Raw genomic sequence first — 17824 nt, 5'->3', positions numbered from 1 at the left:
AAAACATATCAAGAAACTAAGTAAAAATACGTTTTTTTAATGTGAAATTGAATTAGCATACTAATCATTTTTTGCCAAATAGCGTCATTTTCAAAAACCTGACTACCTTGCCACAATTTCCTGTGGTTGTGTGATTCAGAGAAATGTCAACAGTATGATCTTGTTCATTAAGGCATCTTAATATGATGATATGTAAACCTAGTTATATAATGAAAAGATTTTTCACAGACTATATAGCACTGACCAGATGCACAGATTTAAACATTTAGTTCTGTGACACAGTAACGAAGGTTGACCTGTTTGTTTCTTATGTTTCTTTTAATAGAATTTAATTCCTTTTCGACCTTCGATTCAGTTCCAAGGGCTCCAAGGGGTGAGTACTCTTGTTGATTCAGCAAGAAAATCTAATATTCTTCTTATATACTATTATCTTTAAACCCTTAAAATTTGTTTTCACTTGTGCCTCAATATAAGGTCATTCATATTTTGTGAACTTTATGACTAAATGTAAATTTCAGACACACTAATACACATGAATTATCTTTTCCTGATTTATTTAAAAGGTAATTCAGATATACTTACTGAAGAGTAGTTTTTTTCCCCAAATCATGAATAATTACATTTTTTACCTTTTTTTGAAGTATAATATATGTCACAGTATTATAAGTATTTTTTTACCACAGTTAAGCAACCATAAGGAATTGTTAATTTCAGTCAAGTTATGATTATGTGATTGCTGTTACTATTGATGAACTTTTGCTGTCTGTAGACTTAATTTCTTTGGTTGTACATATTAAGAGATGTATAAATCGAAAATTGAGTTTTTTCAGTACACAGAATAAATTTCGTGTATTTTATCGCTGCATTTAAAAGCATTATAAATGATAACTCCTAATAAAATATACCTATGAATTTTGTGTTTATAATAGATGATAAACTTTACAGTAATGTCAGTATTATCTTTTAATTATTACTATTAATATTTAATATTAATAAAAAGTCTTAATTATTCCATCCCTTAATATGCCTTTCTGAATTTGTGTCTATATATTGACTGTAGCATGGAGATTTGCAATATCTGTAAATGGATTTTAGAGGGCTAGAAAAAAGGCAAGCTGAGGGAGGGAGATCATATTCCAGCTTATTTTAAATCTACATTTGTGAATCTTTGTTTATCATGTCATAAAATGCAAAAATTCAGTGTAAATCAATGCAGTCTTTCTAAACTTTATAACTCAAAAACATTTCAAGAGTCAAGAATTTTAATTCTATCATTCAATACCAGCTAAGAGTACTTCTAAATAAGGCTAACTTGAAGGAGATGTTTGTGTGTGGATGTCAGAGCTCTGCTTCTACATGATAGCTTTACAATGAAGTCCTTTTTTTTCTCCCCTAGTAACTGAGTGTTTATGAATGGGATCCTAATTGCAGCAAGCATCCTTCTGCATTTTGTTTTACCGCTTTTTAGGTAGTCCTTAGCACCTCTTGGCACTATTTTTGAGGTATTAGTTTTGGTTATTTATCTAAGGCTTAAGTTTTCTCACAAAATTTAATGGCATCAGTAATCTCTGAAAGATGTTCCAAGACAAGCCTGAGTCTGAACCCTGGAGGGCTCCAAGGATTTTCAGTAAAGGGTTATCTGAGATGAGAGGTCAAGACCTAGCAGAGTAGAGTGAGGTTTGAGCTGCTTTTCCCTCACTAGCAGCTGTTACCTTGTTTGGGATCTTCCTCTTCCCTTAATTCTCTCTCTTCCCAGTTAGGACATAAAGGCAAGGGAAATAAATGAGAGAGAAGAACATTTTCTTAAAAGGCACCAAGTTAGACTGAATAATAAGAAACCAATGTGTTCAGGCTTCCAAAATCTTGATTCAGACACATGCAGCTTTTAGCAGGCTTAGAAAGAATATGGTTTTCTCTGGCACACCATTTGCCCTCAAAAGGCCCCAGGCACCACTGCAAAGCTGGCAGTTGAGATTTGAGACCTTGGACGTCCTTTTCTGAATTCTCTTACCTACCTTCCCCAGGCTTTCCTGTCTCCTGTGTCCTGGCTTCCTCAGTTTATCTTTGCAAGCTTCATTCTCTCTTCCTATTCCATTCCTTGCCTGGGTGTAGTTCACTGATAGAGATAACTTAGATGTAAATGACTGATAGGTTTAAATCTTAATGGGTGTTTGAACTTTAACAGATAAGCTTTTTTAACCCAAATGGTTATTGGATTTAGTAGAGGGGGGGGAGGGGCAGGAGGCTGTAGACTGAAAGCAATGGAATATTTGGCCCTACCTTGCTTACTTTGCTTTCTGTCTCCTCTACCCCGTCACTCCTACCCCCACCCGCAGCCCCCTTTTTATTATTCTAACTGGGAACAAAATATATGGACTCAGCATTGTTTCTGAGCCTGCAGCTGCATTCCATCCACCCTCCTCCCCCCCCTTTGCGGAGCTCTCACCAGCCCTTTGGGACTTAGTAAAAACAAAGAATCATTACAGGGGAGAGAGTGGGTTGGCACAGCCTACAGGGAATACGCAGAGCCACAAATGTGAGGGTCTTCTGTACAGTGCGCCTCTGTTATTCTCGAGAGCCATGATAATTTAACATTGCCTGTGCTGATTGCTTTAAAAGCCCTGAAGAAGTATGCTTATAGTTTTCCTGTGTGGAAAATGTTCAGGACTTTTAAGAAGGCTTTAAAGGCTTAAATTTAGATTTCCCACAAAAGGTAGTTTTTCTTAATGAGAAATTTTAACACGGTGTTTCAGAAATTTCAAAAGTTTTTCTGCAAAGGATTTGGCAAATCTAACAAATATACAGTCTTTTTACATCAAATGTAATCAAAGACATTAACTGTCATGGTAGTGTCATATATAGGCATATTTGAAACATAATTGAAGTACTGTTAAAATATCATTTCAAAAGTGACCATTAAGAGACCGTTAAGAGTATTTTGTTTCTCTGATACTAAGCACTGCGTAGTTACTGCTGTTCCTTGATACTAATTATAGGATTTTTTTTGCTTCAGTAATGTCTTTAGAAGGTCAGAATTTGGGTCTTGGCAGGTTAGCTTTTAAGCTTATTTACTTTTGTGCCTGAACATGTTCTCTTAGGTTGAAGTTTTCCTCTAAATAAATGCAGCCTGGAACATTAAACAAACTATCGCAGTATGCTGTTAACGTGTGAAATTGCTGAGAACCATTGACTACCTGGATTTCTATCATTGCAGTTGACCTGCAGCTTTTATAGCATAAAAAAATGTAAATTGCATCTTTCACATTCCAGCTCACCCCTTTCGCTTAGTCAAAGACGGTGCTCAGTAAATTGAGTAGTCATGGAAGGCATTTTCTGGATTCAGAAAGATGAGGAAATATCTATGGGAGCAGTTGAGTATGACTTCTAAACTCGTGAATATTAGGAGGTGAATAAATCAGCCAAAAATGCCTTATGGATTCTGAAGGGTATGGGTCAACCAGTTATCCTCACAGTTCTTCCCACATCTAGGATACTCATAACTAAAGGCTTACTAGGATTATAAATTTCTGTGGATCATTCTAATTAACTGAAAACGTAGCTGGTAAGATTCACATGGGCTACAGTAATGAGGTGTTTGAATTACAATGTTCAGAGGGGTGTATTGGTATAATACATCTGGTTTCCAAAAGCCATATCTTGATAGTCAGGTAAGCTTTACACAAACCATTTGTATATTTACAGAACTATAGTTCTGCCTCTTGTATTTTAACTGGATACTGAAAATGTAGCAGGTGAAAATTTTCCAAAAATATGTGTTCCGGTAAAATTTTAAAAACTACACTCTGTATTTTTATGTTTGTTGAAGCCTTCTTCTCTAAAGACTCAAAGAGACAGAGCTGTAATTACAGTCTAAGTCTTCACACTGCCAGGGGAAAGTTCTCATCAGTATATGGTACAGCTTTGAAAGGAGAGGTACTGAAAGCAAGTAAACTCATTGTTTTCAAGTAATGGCAGTTGTTACTGATGTAGTTCTCTACTGACCTAATTATTCTTCACAATAAATTATAAACAGGTGCCTAAGCAATGGTTGTGCTAATAGGTTTGTTGTTGTATTTGTTTCTTATTTATTGCACAGACATTCTTTTAGTCCTTACTGGTGCTAAGTACTTTGCTAGGTACTTAGTGTGCAGATACATGGACGTGTAAGACATGGGTTCCGCCCTCAGGGAACTCAGAGTCTGACAAACACAGACTAGTACTCGGGAAAGAATTAATAATGTAGGACCTATCCAGAACTCGCCACTCTGAACTCCTATGTAAATGGCACTGTCAGGAACAAGGCTCATGTGTGTATTTCTGATTGGTATGATTCAGCATTTTTTCCCAAAATTTTATTTATTTATTTGTCAGAGAGAGAGCACAAGCAGGGGGGAGTGGCAGGCAGAGGGAAAACCAGGCGGAGCGAGAAGCAGGCTCCCCGCTGAGCAAGGAGCCTGATGCGGCCTGGCAGACGCTTAACCAAGCCACCCAGGCATCCCTATAAATCAGCATTTTATTTTATTTTATTTTATTTTATTTTATTTTATTTTATTTTATTTTATCTTACTTTATTTTATTTTATTTTATTTTATTTTATTTTATTTTATTTTATTTTATTTTATTTTATTATTTGTCAGAGAGAGAGAGAGAGCACGGGCAGAGGGAGAGGCAGGCTCCCCACTGGGCAGGGAGCCTGATGCGGGACTCAATCCCAGGACCCTGAGATCATGACCTGAGCCGAAGGCAGGTACTTAACCTACTGAGCCACCCAGGCATCCCTGAATCAGCATTTTAAACAAAGATTTCAGTGGATGCAAAATATATCCTGGTGATAGATAAGTAAAATTCCTGAAGGCCTATTAAAATCTGTATACACATACACAAATAGGTAAATCTATGGTGTCATTCAGATGGAAACTGAAATGGCAAGGTTTTCAGCGGCAAATAATGGCCACATCTGCTGGCCTTTGATGGCCTTGCAGAGTGTACTTGCCTGCAGCCTCAGAGACTCATGTCCAGGGAATGACTATCCCAGGGCAGTGAGAAATAATGTTAACTTTGTCGAAGTAAGTGGGATTCCAGACCTCGGTATTTATGAGAATGTTGTTCCAAAATTTTCTAATTTAATTGCCTACTTCAGACTCAGCAATCCCAGAGGCTTTAGAAAATAGAAGTTAGTTTGGCATATATAATTTAGAAATTATTTTTAAGAAGAGGACTGAAAATAGGAAATATTTTCTATAAGTACCATGTAGTGCCTCCTGTAAAATAGTGAGTCACACGTGCATTTCCAGGAATGAACAAGGAATAACCAGCCAAACAAGTTTTAAATGTATGTCTTCCAAAAGGCACTGTGACCTTCTGAAGATTAAATCGGCATTTAACTGCTAACTTTAAAGGCTTGAATAATGCTATAAAACTTGTGCAGTGGAGTCATTAACTAAAAAGAACAGAGGGTTGAATTTTTCTTGTAAGCATTCAGAAATATTTTGTCAATTGCTTATTTTCTTTTGCAGGGTTGGGGAGAAGATCAGGTCTGAAATACTAAATTATATAGTATTTGAAAGTAGTAAGCAATTTCAAACCACCTACAGATGCTTTCTGCACACTACCGTTCTCTAACCTACTTGATACCTGGGAAGCAAAGATAACTATCCATTTGAAATAGCAGCGGAGATTAAAATAAATCCCTAACACTGCCATTCCTTCGTAGATGATATGCCTGTACTCTGACTGCTTTCCCCTGATGTTTTTGGTTTGGCTAGCCCACTGATTTTGCCAATGGTTGTGTTTAGTCAGTCTGCTCAAAGGTTGCTGACTAACAGCTACCTTTATACACTCAGCTCTGAATGTAATTAATACTAAAAGATGTTAGAATTATATCTTTTTGTAATGACAGTTCTGTTTTAATTTTTTTAATATTACAGTGGTTGACATATATGGATAACAGTTGAATATTTGCATTGAATCATAACTCTTAAACCATGTGTTAATTTACTAAGATATCAATAGAATAATGACCTAATACAATAAATGGCCTAATTTGAAAGAAATATTTAACTCCAATATATATCTAAGATTATATTATATATAACATATTATAATTTCATATATAACATATATATATATAAAAGCTCATTCGGCCAAGAGTATGGGCTGACATTGTAGAAACTCATTTTATCTCAAACAATAACTGAATCACAATATGAAGCTATTGTAAAATGACCAATTGGTCTATTTTATGCTGCCATACACCTCTGCCCTGCTTTTCTTCTGGATAAGAACTAGCAGTGGGGTTTCCAAAGAAGGAGAGCAGTAAGCTAAATTCACCATCTATTGTTTCACACCTTGGCTGGGTAACATGACAGGTACCAGGGGACCAGGCCATCCCCTGCCCTGGAAGACTGCAAAAGGGCAAAGGGTGGGAGGATGACTTTGCCTTTGTGTTTGTAGTTCCTGTAGAAACTATCTCAAAGTGCTTGCTGACCATACCTTCCCACAGATTCAGTGTGGACTACAAAGGACAAGCCTCCCAAAATATGATCACAAACAGGAACTCATGGCGTTCTGGCCTGTCCTTCACCACACTACAGTCACTTCGGAAAGCAATAACTGGAACTGTGATTGAAATCTGAAGCAGCCACAAACGCCATAAGTTGCATTCTTAGCAGTGAGTTAAGCTTACTGTCTACAGTCAACAAGCATTTATGAATACTCACTGTGTACCATGCACAATGCTTGACACTGTAGAGACAAAGGTAAATAGGACTTTGAAATGCCAGCTCTTGTTCCTAACTGACAGTATCTATTTGTCAATAAAATCTGCCACTGATGGCTTTGCCTTTTTGTTTCCCACCAAAAACTGAAACTTGTGAAATTGAGTCACCTGTGTTACAGAAATTGTCAGTGTAATAGCACTCACTTATTTAAGCTTGGAAAGTAGTATTTTACCATTCTATAATACCTTGTGTCTCTTCAAGCTAAACCACCCTTAATTTGAACCATGAACATTACTTAAGTATCTTTTGACCTCTTACTATGTCAAGATGCTATTCTAGGGGTGCCTGGGTGGCACAGCGGTTAAGCGTCTGCCTTCGACTTAGGGCGTGATCCCGGCATTATGGGATCGAGCGCCACATCAGGCTCCTCCGCTAGGAGCCTGCTTCTTCCTCTCCCACTCCCCCTGCTTGTGTTCCCTCTCTCGCTGGCTGTCTCTATCTCTGTCAAATAAATAAATAAAATCTTTAAAAAAAAAAAAAAGATGCCATTCTAGGCACATAAGATGAGCTTATAAGAGCTTTATTAAAAAAAGAAAAGTCAAAATTTAAATAAGCAGGGGGGCGCTTGGGCGGCTCAGTGGTTAAGCATCTGCCTTCGGCTCAGGTCATGATCCCAGAGTCCTGGGATCTAGCCCCGCATCGGGCTCCTCGTCTGGGAGCCTGCTTCTTCCTCTCCTACTCGCCCTGCTTGTGTTCCCTCTCTCACTGGCTGTCTCTGTCAAATAAATAAATAAAATCTAGACAGAAAGAAAGAAAGAGAGAGAGAGAGAGAGAGAGAGGGAAAGAAAGAAAGAAAGAAAAGAAAAGAAAAAAGAAAAGAAAGAAAAGAAAGAAAGAAATTTAAATAAGCAGGAAAAACAACTTAGCAGAATATGTCCAAGCCCTGGATCTTATTTCAAACAATATTTTGAAATTTGCCTTTTAACATTGAATGTCTTCGGCATTGGAATGCCTCTCATAAACGGCATCTTAGTATTGTGTCATAGTTGGTCAGCATTTTATATTATGCAGTGGTACATAAAATCATAGTCTTACAATTGCTGGCATCGTAGATTCAATGAATTACAGCAGTGCAGTGCAAGTAGACAGTCTGTGTGTTCTGTGATAAGATTTTATCTGAATAAAATCTTTTCAAAAATTTTCTTTCCTGACCTCACCCTTGACTAGCTTGCTTGGTTAGCTCCATATGTTAGATAATCTGGGAGAATTTACAGGGAAGGTATATTTTTATAACCATTCTTGAATTGTGATCTAACTGGAAGGAACAAAAGTATGAAATTATAATGTTCTCAGATTTGTTTTTAAGCTAAAACCTTTACTTATAAAATAACTTGTTTTGGATTTCAAGACTTCAAAAGTCCACGGACATGCCTTGAGGCTAATGAATTTGCCCTTACCAGGCTAAGAATTCTCAACTCTCTCTACCTAGTCTTATAATTTATACTATATTTAGCATAAATGTAATCTATTCATTTATTTTGTTGATATATTCCAGTGATTACAGCTAAAATTAATTGAATATTTATTACATGCTAAGAACTCTATACTAAACACTTTATACATATTCTCATTTAATCCTCCCAGGAACGCTATGAGCAGGTACTCCCATTTTGCTGATGTGTATACATACCATGGCTCTGAAGTTAGTTTTTGAACTCACACAATTAGTGAGTAAAGGAGCCTACAATCCACTCTAGCATCTGATTTCAGAGCCTGTTCTCATCACTACAGTGATCCCCACTTGCCTGTAATAAATGTTCAGTAAGCATTTTACTTCTTCTCACATTCATGTAAACATCTGTTGAGTACCTCCAGCTAGCAAGGGGAAGAGCAACAGTCAGGAAGTTCTCAGAGAAGTAATGTTTGAACTGGGCTTTGAAGGGTTACCAGGAGTTGGCTAATCAAAGAGGAAGAAAATGCTTTCAGTCCTATGGTTCAGCATGAGCAAAGTGGTAAACTGTTTTGTCAAATGTTCCCATCTTCTTAAGGAATTTGAATTTCACCTTGGAGATCAATACTTCTTATAAAATTTTCCCAACAGTGTGTGATAAGGACTGGAAAGTACGACTTTAAAATATTTTCACCTATGCTTTCTTATGATAGCTAGGTTCACTATAATTAACATTATAAGATTATGTAGATGTATAGGTGTGTATATATTCTGTTATCAGGAGAAGGTCCACAACTTCCATTTTTTTCTGGGTGGCACCTATTGCAGTAGGTGCTTTCAAACATATTTAGAAACAATTCATGGTAAGAAAAAACATTTCACATTGTGACTCTTTACATTATAGGTATACACATTCACCCAGCTTAAAACAGAAGTTTCACAGCACGGTATTGTTTCTTCATCAATGTAGTCTGATATATTCTATTTCATTTTAAAGAATCCTGGTCATAATCCACTAAATTAATGTCATGACCTTCCAGTGGATCACAGTCTATGGTTTAAAAAAGCACTGCAGGAAATTATCATCTATTTAAAAATTTTTAGCCAGGGAGTCATGTGGTCAGATTTGCATTTTAACATGCTTATCCAATAACTCCCCTAATTTAGTCGTTCATTTTACATTGGAAGGAAGGAAAGAAAGGAGTCAAGGATGGCTCCATATTTATGATGAGTATTTGGTTGCGTGGTGGGGCTATTATACAAGTCTGAAATAGATGAAAAAACACATTGAGGCAGGAGGCATGGGGTGTGTTTTGTTTGGGACATGCTGTATATGAGATGTTTAGGTAATACTCCGTACCTCATTCTGTCAAGATGGAGCTGTCCGGGAGGCAGTGGTGTCTGGGAGTTTGGAGCAAAAGGATTTTCAAGAAACAACTCCAAAGGACATCTCATAGGATTTAATTATACATGGAAGTTTAGTAGTAAGAAGAAAGAAAGGTGTATTTACAGATGGAATTCTGGTATAAAGCTATATTTAAGGAGTTATTTTTTTTCAACTGTTAAAAATACTGGTTGACTTATGAATACTTAACTTATGAGTGTACTTTTAATTATTAACATGTAGGTAATTTAAAGCTTCTTTTGCCAAATTTTGTTCACACTAATTTAGAATAATGACACATAAAGCTAAACTGTGCATTCTGGTTCAGTGGAAGAATATACAACAGTGAAAACTCAAGTGGGCAGAAGACTGCCTATGGCATCACACCGTTTTTATAAAGTTGAATAACAAGCAAAATTAATATGTTGTAGGTATACACACACACACACGCGGTAAAATTATTGAAACCAAAAGGAGTGATCATCACAAAAGTCAAGAGTAGTTGTTATGTTTGGTAGAAAAAGGAAGGCATAAGGGATTAGAATGGAGCACTTGGTTAGATTATTGCTAATGCTCTGTTTCTTAAATTGGGCAGTGAGTTCATAGGTGTTCATTAACTCATCAAGCTTCGTAACTCTCAAGCTGTATTTTATAGAAATATAAAGTTTATTCTCATTATCATTAACTTTAAATATGATCTGTCATCTTATCTTCATGGATTAAATGAGAAAAGCCTGAACATATTTCAATAGATGCCAAAAAGGCATTTTAAAAATTCAAAATTAAATTTGAATAAAAACTTAAGGAAATAAGTAAGTAGGGAAGGAAGAATTCTTCCTTAGCATGATAAAAAAAAAATAACTCTATGAAACTAATAGACAGTTACATACTTAGTGATAAGACAGTAGAAATATCTTTATTAGTGTTAGCAATAAAGTACACATGCCCCCTATCATCTCTGTAGTTCAGCATTGTTCTGAGAATGCTCAGTAATGGAAAAGAAAATGAAATAAATCTATGGATAATAGATAAGTTTGCCAGTATCTGCAGATAATCCAAGTACACCAAGTGAAAAACTTAAGGATTTCTTTCAGTAAGGTAGTCACTTCAGAAAGGACTTTTAAAATCACTGGCTTAATATTGGGTGGCTGGTATGAAAAGACATTTCTTTCAAAAGGAAAGAAAAAGCAGGATTTTTTTTTAAGATTTATTAGAAAGAGAGAGTGCAAGTGAGGGGTGGTGGGAGAGGAAGAGAGAGAATCTCAAGCAGACTCCCCACCAAGTGCAGAGCCCCACACAGGACTTGAACTCATGATTGACCCTGAGATCATGACCTGAGCCAAAATTAAGAGTCGAACACTTAACCCACTGTGCCACCCAGGTGCCCCCCAAAAACAGGGTATTTGTTAACTAATAGGAATATGATCCCACTAGAAAGCAGAAGTTGATAATGTAGGAGAGAGGGAAAGATTTGCTGGAGTAATGTCCCTGAGTAGGTTGGAGAAATGGTATATCCGATGAGAGACTGGCTTTAGATAGGAGCATGTATATGAGTGCAGATTTTGAAATTACTGTTGTTTGCTAGACCATTTCTTTAGCCATATCTCCAATATAAAGTCAAAACACATAGGCCAAAGTCTTAAAATATTAGAGCTTGGCGATATGTTGGCATACAGAACATGCCCAATAAATGATAAATATAATTTTTTAAAAATCACTGGCCTCCCTAAGCACTAGCAATTAGTGTTTCAGTGTAAAAATGATCTCATTTATGGTAGCAACAAAAAATTACCAAAATGAAATACCAAAAATTAAGTATAGGTTATGTTATTCTATACCTGTCTAAAGAGCTCTATTACTTTCCTGGTGGGTATAAGAGAATATGTAAGTGTAAATGGCAAGACTGTCCATTTAGGTAAGAAACTTTTTAAGTTGTCATTTCATCTCCCTAATTAATCAATAGGTAATAAGACATCATATATACCATTATACTAATTTTTAAAAAATGCAGAAACACAAATGTAAACCTATAAAGTGAATATGAAATGCTCTAGACCAATATGTCATTGCTGGTAATCTATATGAGTTTTGTTTTGTTTTTTTTTACATATATATTTGTTTGTCTCCATTTCCTAATTGCTCTATATACATAAGTGTTTTGAGATGCCAAGTTTAAATATGTCAAGAATCTAAGAGAAAGGCTAAAATATTAAAGGTTGAAAAAAAATAGGTTGACAATGAAAACAGAGAAGGCAGGTCTTAAGGAGTTATCTGGAGCTGGACACCAGCTAAATATCTTGCTAGTCAACTACTTGATAGAGCTGCTTTGTCATCTATCAGTGGAGAACGAAAGTTTTCTCCCCATCTGTGATCTTTCTCCCCATTGGAAGGAAGGTACAAGCAGAGTTAACTGGTGTTAACAGGGGTATGAGAGGAAAGGCCACTTTTCTTTTTGAGTTAACAGTTCACATTTTGGAGCAGCGGTTTTGTGATGTGCTCTAGGAATGGGTCTTGTCTAGAAAGGACAAATTATGGTACTGAAAGTAGTAGTCAGCTGAATTTAAAAAGATAAAATTCTTAGGGATTTTTATGTAATAAAACTCAGAATGGAGAAAACTGATTAAGGATAACTAAGTGAGGCCCACAGTATTAGAGGGATGGTACTTAAATTAGCCATAGAAAAGGGGCAGTCTTTTATAGTTCTTAAACAGCTTAGTGTTTAATAATAATTCATTAAGTTATATTGGGGATATCTTATTTTAGACTGAGAATATAGGCACAGACATATTTATGAATATGGTAATACTTTACTAATCAATACCAAGAAATTCTTTGACTAATCTGAATGCTTTTTTGTTTTCTCTTAATCTAATTGTGTCAGTAATTCATTGAAGTCAGTCTTCACAGATTAGGAATAAGGGATGGTGCTTGAGGGTGTTCCATTTCCACTAACAGTAAGATGAGGCTGACTCTATTTCCACAGCTATTTAAAAGTTTTGTATTTGGCTATAAAGAAAAACTTTGTTCTAGGGATGCTTGGTATTTTGTTTTGTTTTTTTAAGATAGTGTTTCTGTTCCTTCATGGAGAACTTGAAGCATAAGATAATTATGAATCCAGGATTACTTTGGATAGTCTTATGTTTCACAATTTTTGATTCTGTAAAAAAACAACCAAACAAACAAAAAAAAAACCTCTAATTTTTTTTAAATATTTAAGGTGATTGAGTCATGAAAGGCAAATGTCATAGTGTTAACTTAAAATCTAATTATTTTTTAAAGCTGTCTAACATTGTTTTTTGATTGAAATACTAATGAATGTACCCTTTAGAATTGTATGTAAAGTACATACAAGGACAAAGATGAATAAATGTCTTATCAGTGAAAAGCAGCTAGTATTGTTGGATTTCTTCTAGTCTTTTTTTTTTATATTCACACATACATTTTTAAAATTGTAGTCACAGTGTATTTACTGCTTTTTTATATCCTCCTTTGTCCATTTAACATGAGCATTTTCCTATGTCATTAAATAATAAAAGTTACTTCTAAATAGCTACCTAACATTTCATTTTATAGATAAACTAACATTTCTTTAGCTATCCTCCTATTACTTATATAGTTTCTATATAACAGTTAACAGTAAATCCTGTGTGTAAATCTTTATTTTCATTTCTAATGATTTCTTGAGGCTAGATTCCTAGATGTGGAATTAATTACTAGGTCAGAAGTATGAATGTTTTTAAATTTTTTGGCAACTGTCACTAAATTGCTCCTGCATGCTCCCCGCCCCCCCTCCCCCAGAAAGCCATTGCTGTTTATTTCCACAGCTGTTTGAAAATACCTGTCACAAGGTGTTTTCCCTGGCTAATACTATCTTCTGTTAAATTAAAAAAAAAAAAAAATCATTTGCTAATGTTTAAAAACTGTTTGACACTGTGATTTGCTTGATAATATCTGGCACAGGTAAAATGCAGTATTTTAAGACATTGTTGAAGTATTGTCAAATGTTTACTGTCTCTGCTGATATTACTAGGAGTGGTTTTGAGTCTTCATTTAATTATATTATGTATTTTTCCCAGTATAGTGGGGAGAAGTTTTTATTTTAGTAATTCAAGGACCTTCTTTGAAATAACTACTGTATTTCTCTTTTTAAAATATTTCTCTTTGAATATATTTTGCTATTTTGCTATTTCTCTTTACCATTGCTGATGGTCGTAATAATTTAGTGCTTTTGAATTTCCACTCTCATCTTTAAATGCGTGTCTTCCTTAAAAGAATATTTTACAAGCTTTTCCTGAAATCCACTTACATGAATTATCTTTTTTTATGGGGCAGTGCAGTGAATTATTGGCAAGGGGATAAAAATGTTTTGCTACTTGATATAGTTTCAGTGTTCTAGAGGAACTTGTGGTGTGTGGTTCTGCCTCTTAGCAGAATTATATAACTGTCTAGAAGATAATCAAACAACAGTTTTGTGCTATAAATTATCCAAATATAGTAATTAATTGTCCATATGTAAATCTTTGCCCTTTCTTTGCCAACATATATTGCTTTATTTGAAGGCAGGTTTGATGGCATTGCCAATAGCTCAGGCATACTGCCCTGTATTTTAGTCCTGTATTTTTTATAATTATAAATCAATTTATCGAAGAGACTTGACAGGTCCTCTTATTTACATTAGACCTGCTGAGTCTCTTAGAAATTAGAACTGCAGTTTCTAATTTAGCTCTTGATGCACTTTACATATCAATAGTATATCAATAGCTTTATACATGTTAAATAATTTTACTTCCTTTATAATCCTGAAGAAAATTAGCACATGAATTGACTTATGAAAATTGAATAGAACTAAATTTTATGAAATGGACCCCATCTCAGGAATGTATTTTCAGGGTAGGTGTTTGGAAAGAGATCTGTAAAAATTAAAATACTGTATAGGCTTTATTCATTTTTAGGGCTACCTATAACTTTGACACTAAAAATCTCCACAAACTTTAAAATACTCTTTGCATTTATGAAGATTGTAAGTTTCCAAGTAACAAAGTTCCTGTGTTCAGGAGAACTCTTAATTCTGGTTTCTTTGTTTCTTTGTTATGCTGTAGCTAGTATCGAGGGCTCTGAAGGCAGCATATTTTTTTACGTATAGGGCACTTGGGAAGCTGTGTTTGCTCCCCTTCTAGAGGAGCCACAGGCATATGTAAATTTTCAGCCTTCCATGGACACTTCTTGTGGCCCATTTGTTCCTGCACCTAATTTCTCTGTACTTTGAGTTTGAAACATTTAGAAATACTGCTGCTAGTCTTCTTGGTTGTTTGTTTTCCCCAGATAGTTTCTTTGACTTCTATTTAAGCTAACTGAAATTTGACCTTGAACGTTTCTAGTCCCTTACTTTTGTAAATACTGAGGATTCAAAGTATTGTCAGCTTTTTTTTTTTTTTTTCCTCTCCGTAGTGTCAGCTTTTGATGATCCACAGGACACTTTTTATCTCTCCTTTGCCATTTGAAAATTACTTCAAAAATCAAATACATCATTACGTATGTGTTTGAATCAAACAAGCTAAAATCAGAGTGGGAGAGAACTCCTCAGTAGTGTCTTTATATCACCAGAGCAAACATTTTGGGGCACATACTACAGGCCGGACCTTTAGAAGGGTTATTTCTTTAAATTTCACAACAGTCCTATTAGGTGAATAATATCATTATCCTCATTTTGCTGATGAGGAAACTAGGGATTAATAAGGTTAAGTTTTTGTCCAAGGTAACACAGATGGTAAAATCCAGAGCCAAATCAGAAACTGGGCAGTGTGCTCCAGAACTCATTATGTAGCACACTAGATATGGTCGTTTGCACTGCTCCCTTTTCCTCTGTGTGTAAAAGAGTTCTCACTTTTCTCAAACATTTGAGGAAGACCCAGCTTAGAACTGGAAATACAAAGGGATCCAATAATAAGGAAAACAGTTTAAAAAGCAAACAGAGCAAAGAAGCAGAACACCATTTTTTATCTTTGGTATCCTCCAAATATTTGGCACTAATTCTCATCAAAAAATAGCACATAAGAGTTTATATTTTGTACACTCTTTTGTAATTGTCATTTAAGATGCAACTAAAATTTAACTAATAAAATTATAGCCCCCAACTATCCTACATCTTGTTGCTGTTTCTCTTTCCTTAGCATAGAGCCTTGGTTTTGTGTCTTGGGTCCCCAGAGCCCGGGGATTCTGTGATGTCACCACAGTGGCTGCCTCAGCAGTCCTAGTCCCTCATCATCCCTTTCCTCAACCACAGCAATACTGACTCTGTAATATATTGTGGATTTCCCCATAAGTTTTATTCTGAAAAAGATTTAGCTTTTAAAAAAAAAAAAAACTAAAATTATAGTTGGTGTTGAAAAACAGAGAATTAAGAGTTGAATATACTTCCAAATCTATATGAATCTATTTCTCAGACTTTGATATTATTTATGTTATTGAACTTAATGAACTTTCATGGTAACAATGACTGGTTTGGGATAAAACCATGTGTTCTGTGAAATCGAGGGCCTTGGTCACTTTTAGCAATTTATGTTCATCTTGAGGATTCACATCTGTTAAGTACCAGTCTCCCCTAGATTTACACAACTGTTGCTGATGGCCACGCATGAATTCTAGTCTCACTTAAATTTTGGCAGCAGTTCCTTCTGGCATTTGCAAAAAGTACTTTCCTCAAGACTCCAGGAGAGCAAAAAGGAGAGAAGATTGGCAGTGAATTTGGAAATTGACATTTATATTTAAGATTTTTTTTTCTTGTAGAATTCAAGTTTGGGCTTTGTTTCTGAGAAACAAATCTTTTTTTTTTTTTTTTTTAACAAAATTCTGTTTTCTACTTGACCAAGAGAATTACTAAACTTAGAACTATTTAGTGTGGTCTCCCTAAGTTCTTTAAAATGCAAAATGGTCTTAAAGACACTCACATTTTCAAGTGAAATTTGGTGAGGACAGAATATTCTGTGGGTATTTCAATAAAGATGAAGATACTTTTTAAAAAGAAAAATGTATAATGTAAATTTAAGTTCCACAAATCCAGGCAGCCACTTGGCCTGAGTTTCAGGGCTAAACATAGCACAAGAGAGGTCAGAAATGTTCTCCTCCTGACGTTGGTATACCACACAGCATGCAGCTGTGTGGGGCTTTTTTTTTTTTCCTCCTTTCATTTTGTTATTTATTTTTTGCCTGCTCTGGGGAGCCCTGGTTTTCCACAGACTCTTAAGTGATCTATTTCATCTACATCTCTAATTTTTTAGTCTCTCTGGCATAAGGCTTCATCTAAATGAATGTAATCTAGTACCAAGTCAGAAGAATCCAACAAATATTTATTAGGTGTCTGCTGTGTTCCAGATACCTGTGGAAGTAAGACCATGGTCCTCACCCCTTACTAACTGGTGGGGAAGAAGACACGTAGGCAAGGACTTTAGCATGTAGTGTAGCACTAAGGGGAGCACTAACGGTGAACCCAGGGGGTTATGGAGACCCAGAAAAGGAGCTTTAAACTCACCTCACTGGAGAAGGAAAGGCTCCCTGAGAGAATAGCTTCTGAGCTGAGTCTTAAATAAAGGATGTTAGCACAAGCCAAGGCAAGAAGTGGGCACATCAAATACAAGGTGAAGAGTGAGGGCCAAGGTCTGTTGGGAAGGAAACTCATATGTCCAATTAAGGAGCTTAGACTGGGTAGTAGATAAGTGCTAGTAGAGAGTCATGAAGAAATAAACGATGCTTGGAAATGACATGGTCAGATTGGCATTTTATGAAACTAGTTTTGGCAGCCAAATGGTTAAAGAAGGAACTCGAGAACAGACAAAAGTAGAGGCTGAAAGACAAGTTGTCCAAGCAAAAAGCCATACTGAGCCAAAGCAGAGGAGGGAGATGAGGACATATATTTGCAAGATCATTTAGGAAATGAAAGCAGTATGACTTGTGATTATCTGGAAATTGAGCGGCGTGGGGTGGTGTGAGAGAGAGAGAGAAGAGTCAAAGTTGACTCCCCAGGCTGCCAGTAACCTCAGTAATGAGATAAATGGTGGTTTATTAACTGGGAGATAACAGTGTGGGAGGGTGGGCAGATATAGGGATAAGGTGAGAGTTCTTTTCTATATAAGCATTGATTCTATGGAATATATTTAAATATTAGAAGGGACTGGTTTAATAAAAGGAAAATGAAAAGCAGTTTTATGATAAGAGTTCTGGAACTCAATGGGAGATTTTAGTTTTCGCTGCCAAAGAAAGACTTCTGGATTAGCC

At 35.7% G+C, this 17824-nt stretch overlaps 1 protein-coding gene across 1 annotated transcript in view; it reads left to right on the top strand.

Annotated features, from left to right (window-relative positions):
- The window catches only part of ELL2 (elongation factor for RNA polymerase II 2), a 72779-nt gene that overhangs the window by 16228 nt on the left and 38727 nt on the right, over positions 1–17824 (top strand). Inside the window, exon 2 of the mRNA XM_026498591.4 lies at positions 326–373. Within this exon, the coding sequence (XP_026354376.1) occupies positions 326–373 (48 nt within the window). The remainder of the gene's footprint in view (positions 1–325; positions 374–17824) is intronic.

The sequence above is a fragment of the Ursus arctos genome, unplaced genomic scaffold, assembly GCF_023065955.2.
Source record: "Ursus arctos isolate Adak ecotype North America unplaced genomic scaffold, UrsArc2.0 scaffold_5, whole genome shotgun sequence".
Classification (NCBI taxonomy): Eukaryota; Metazoa; Chordata; class Mammalia; order Carnivora; family Ursidae; genus Ursus; species Ursus arctos.
Note: the sequence above shows the minus strand (reverse complement) of the source record. Positions and strands in the feature narration are given on the sequence as shown.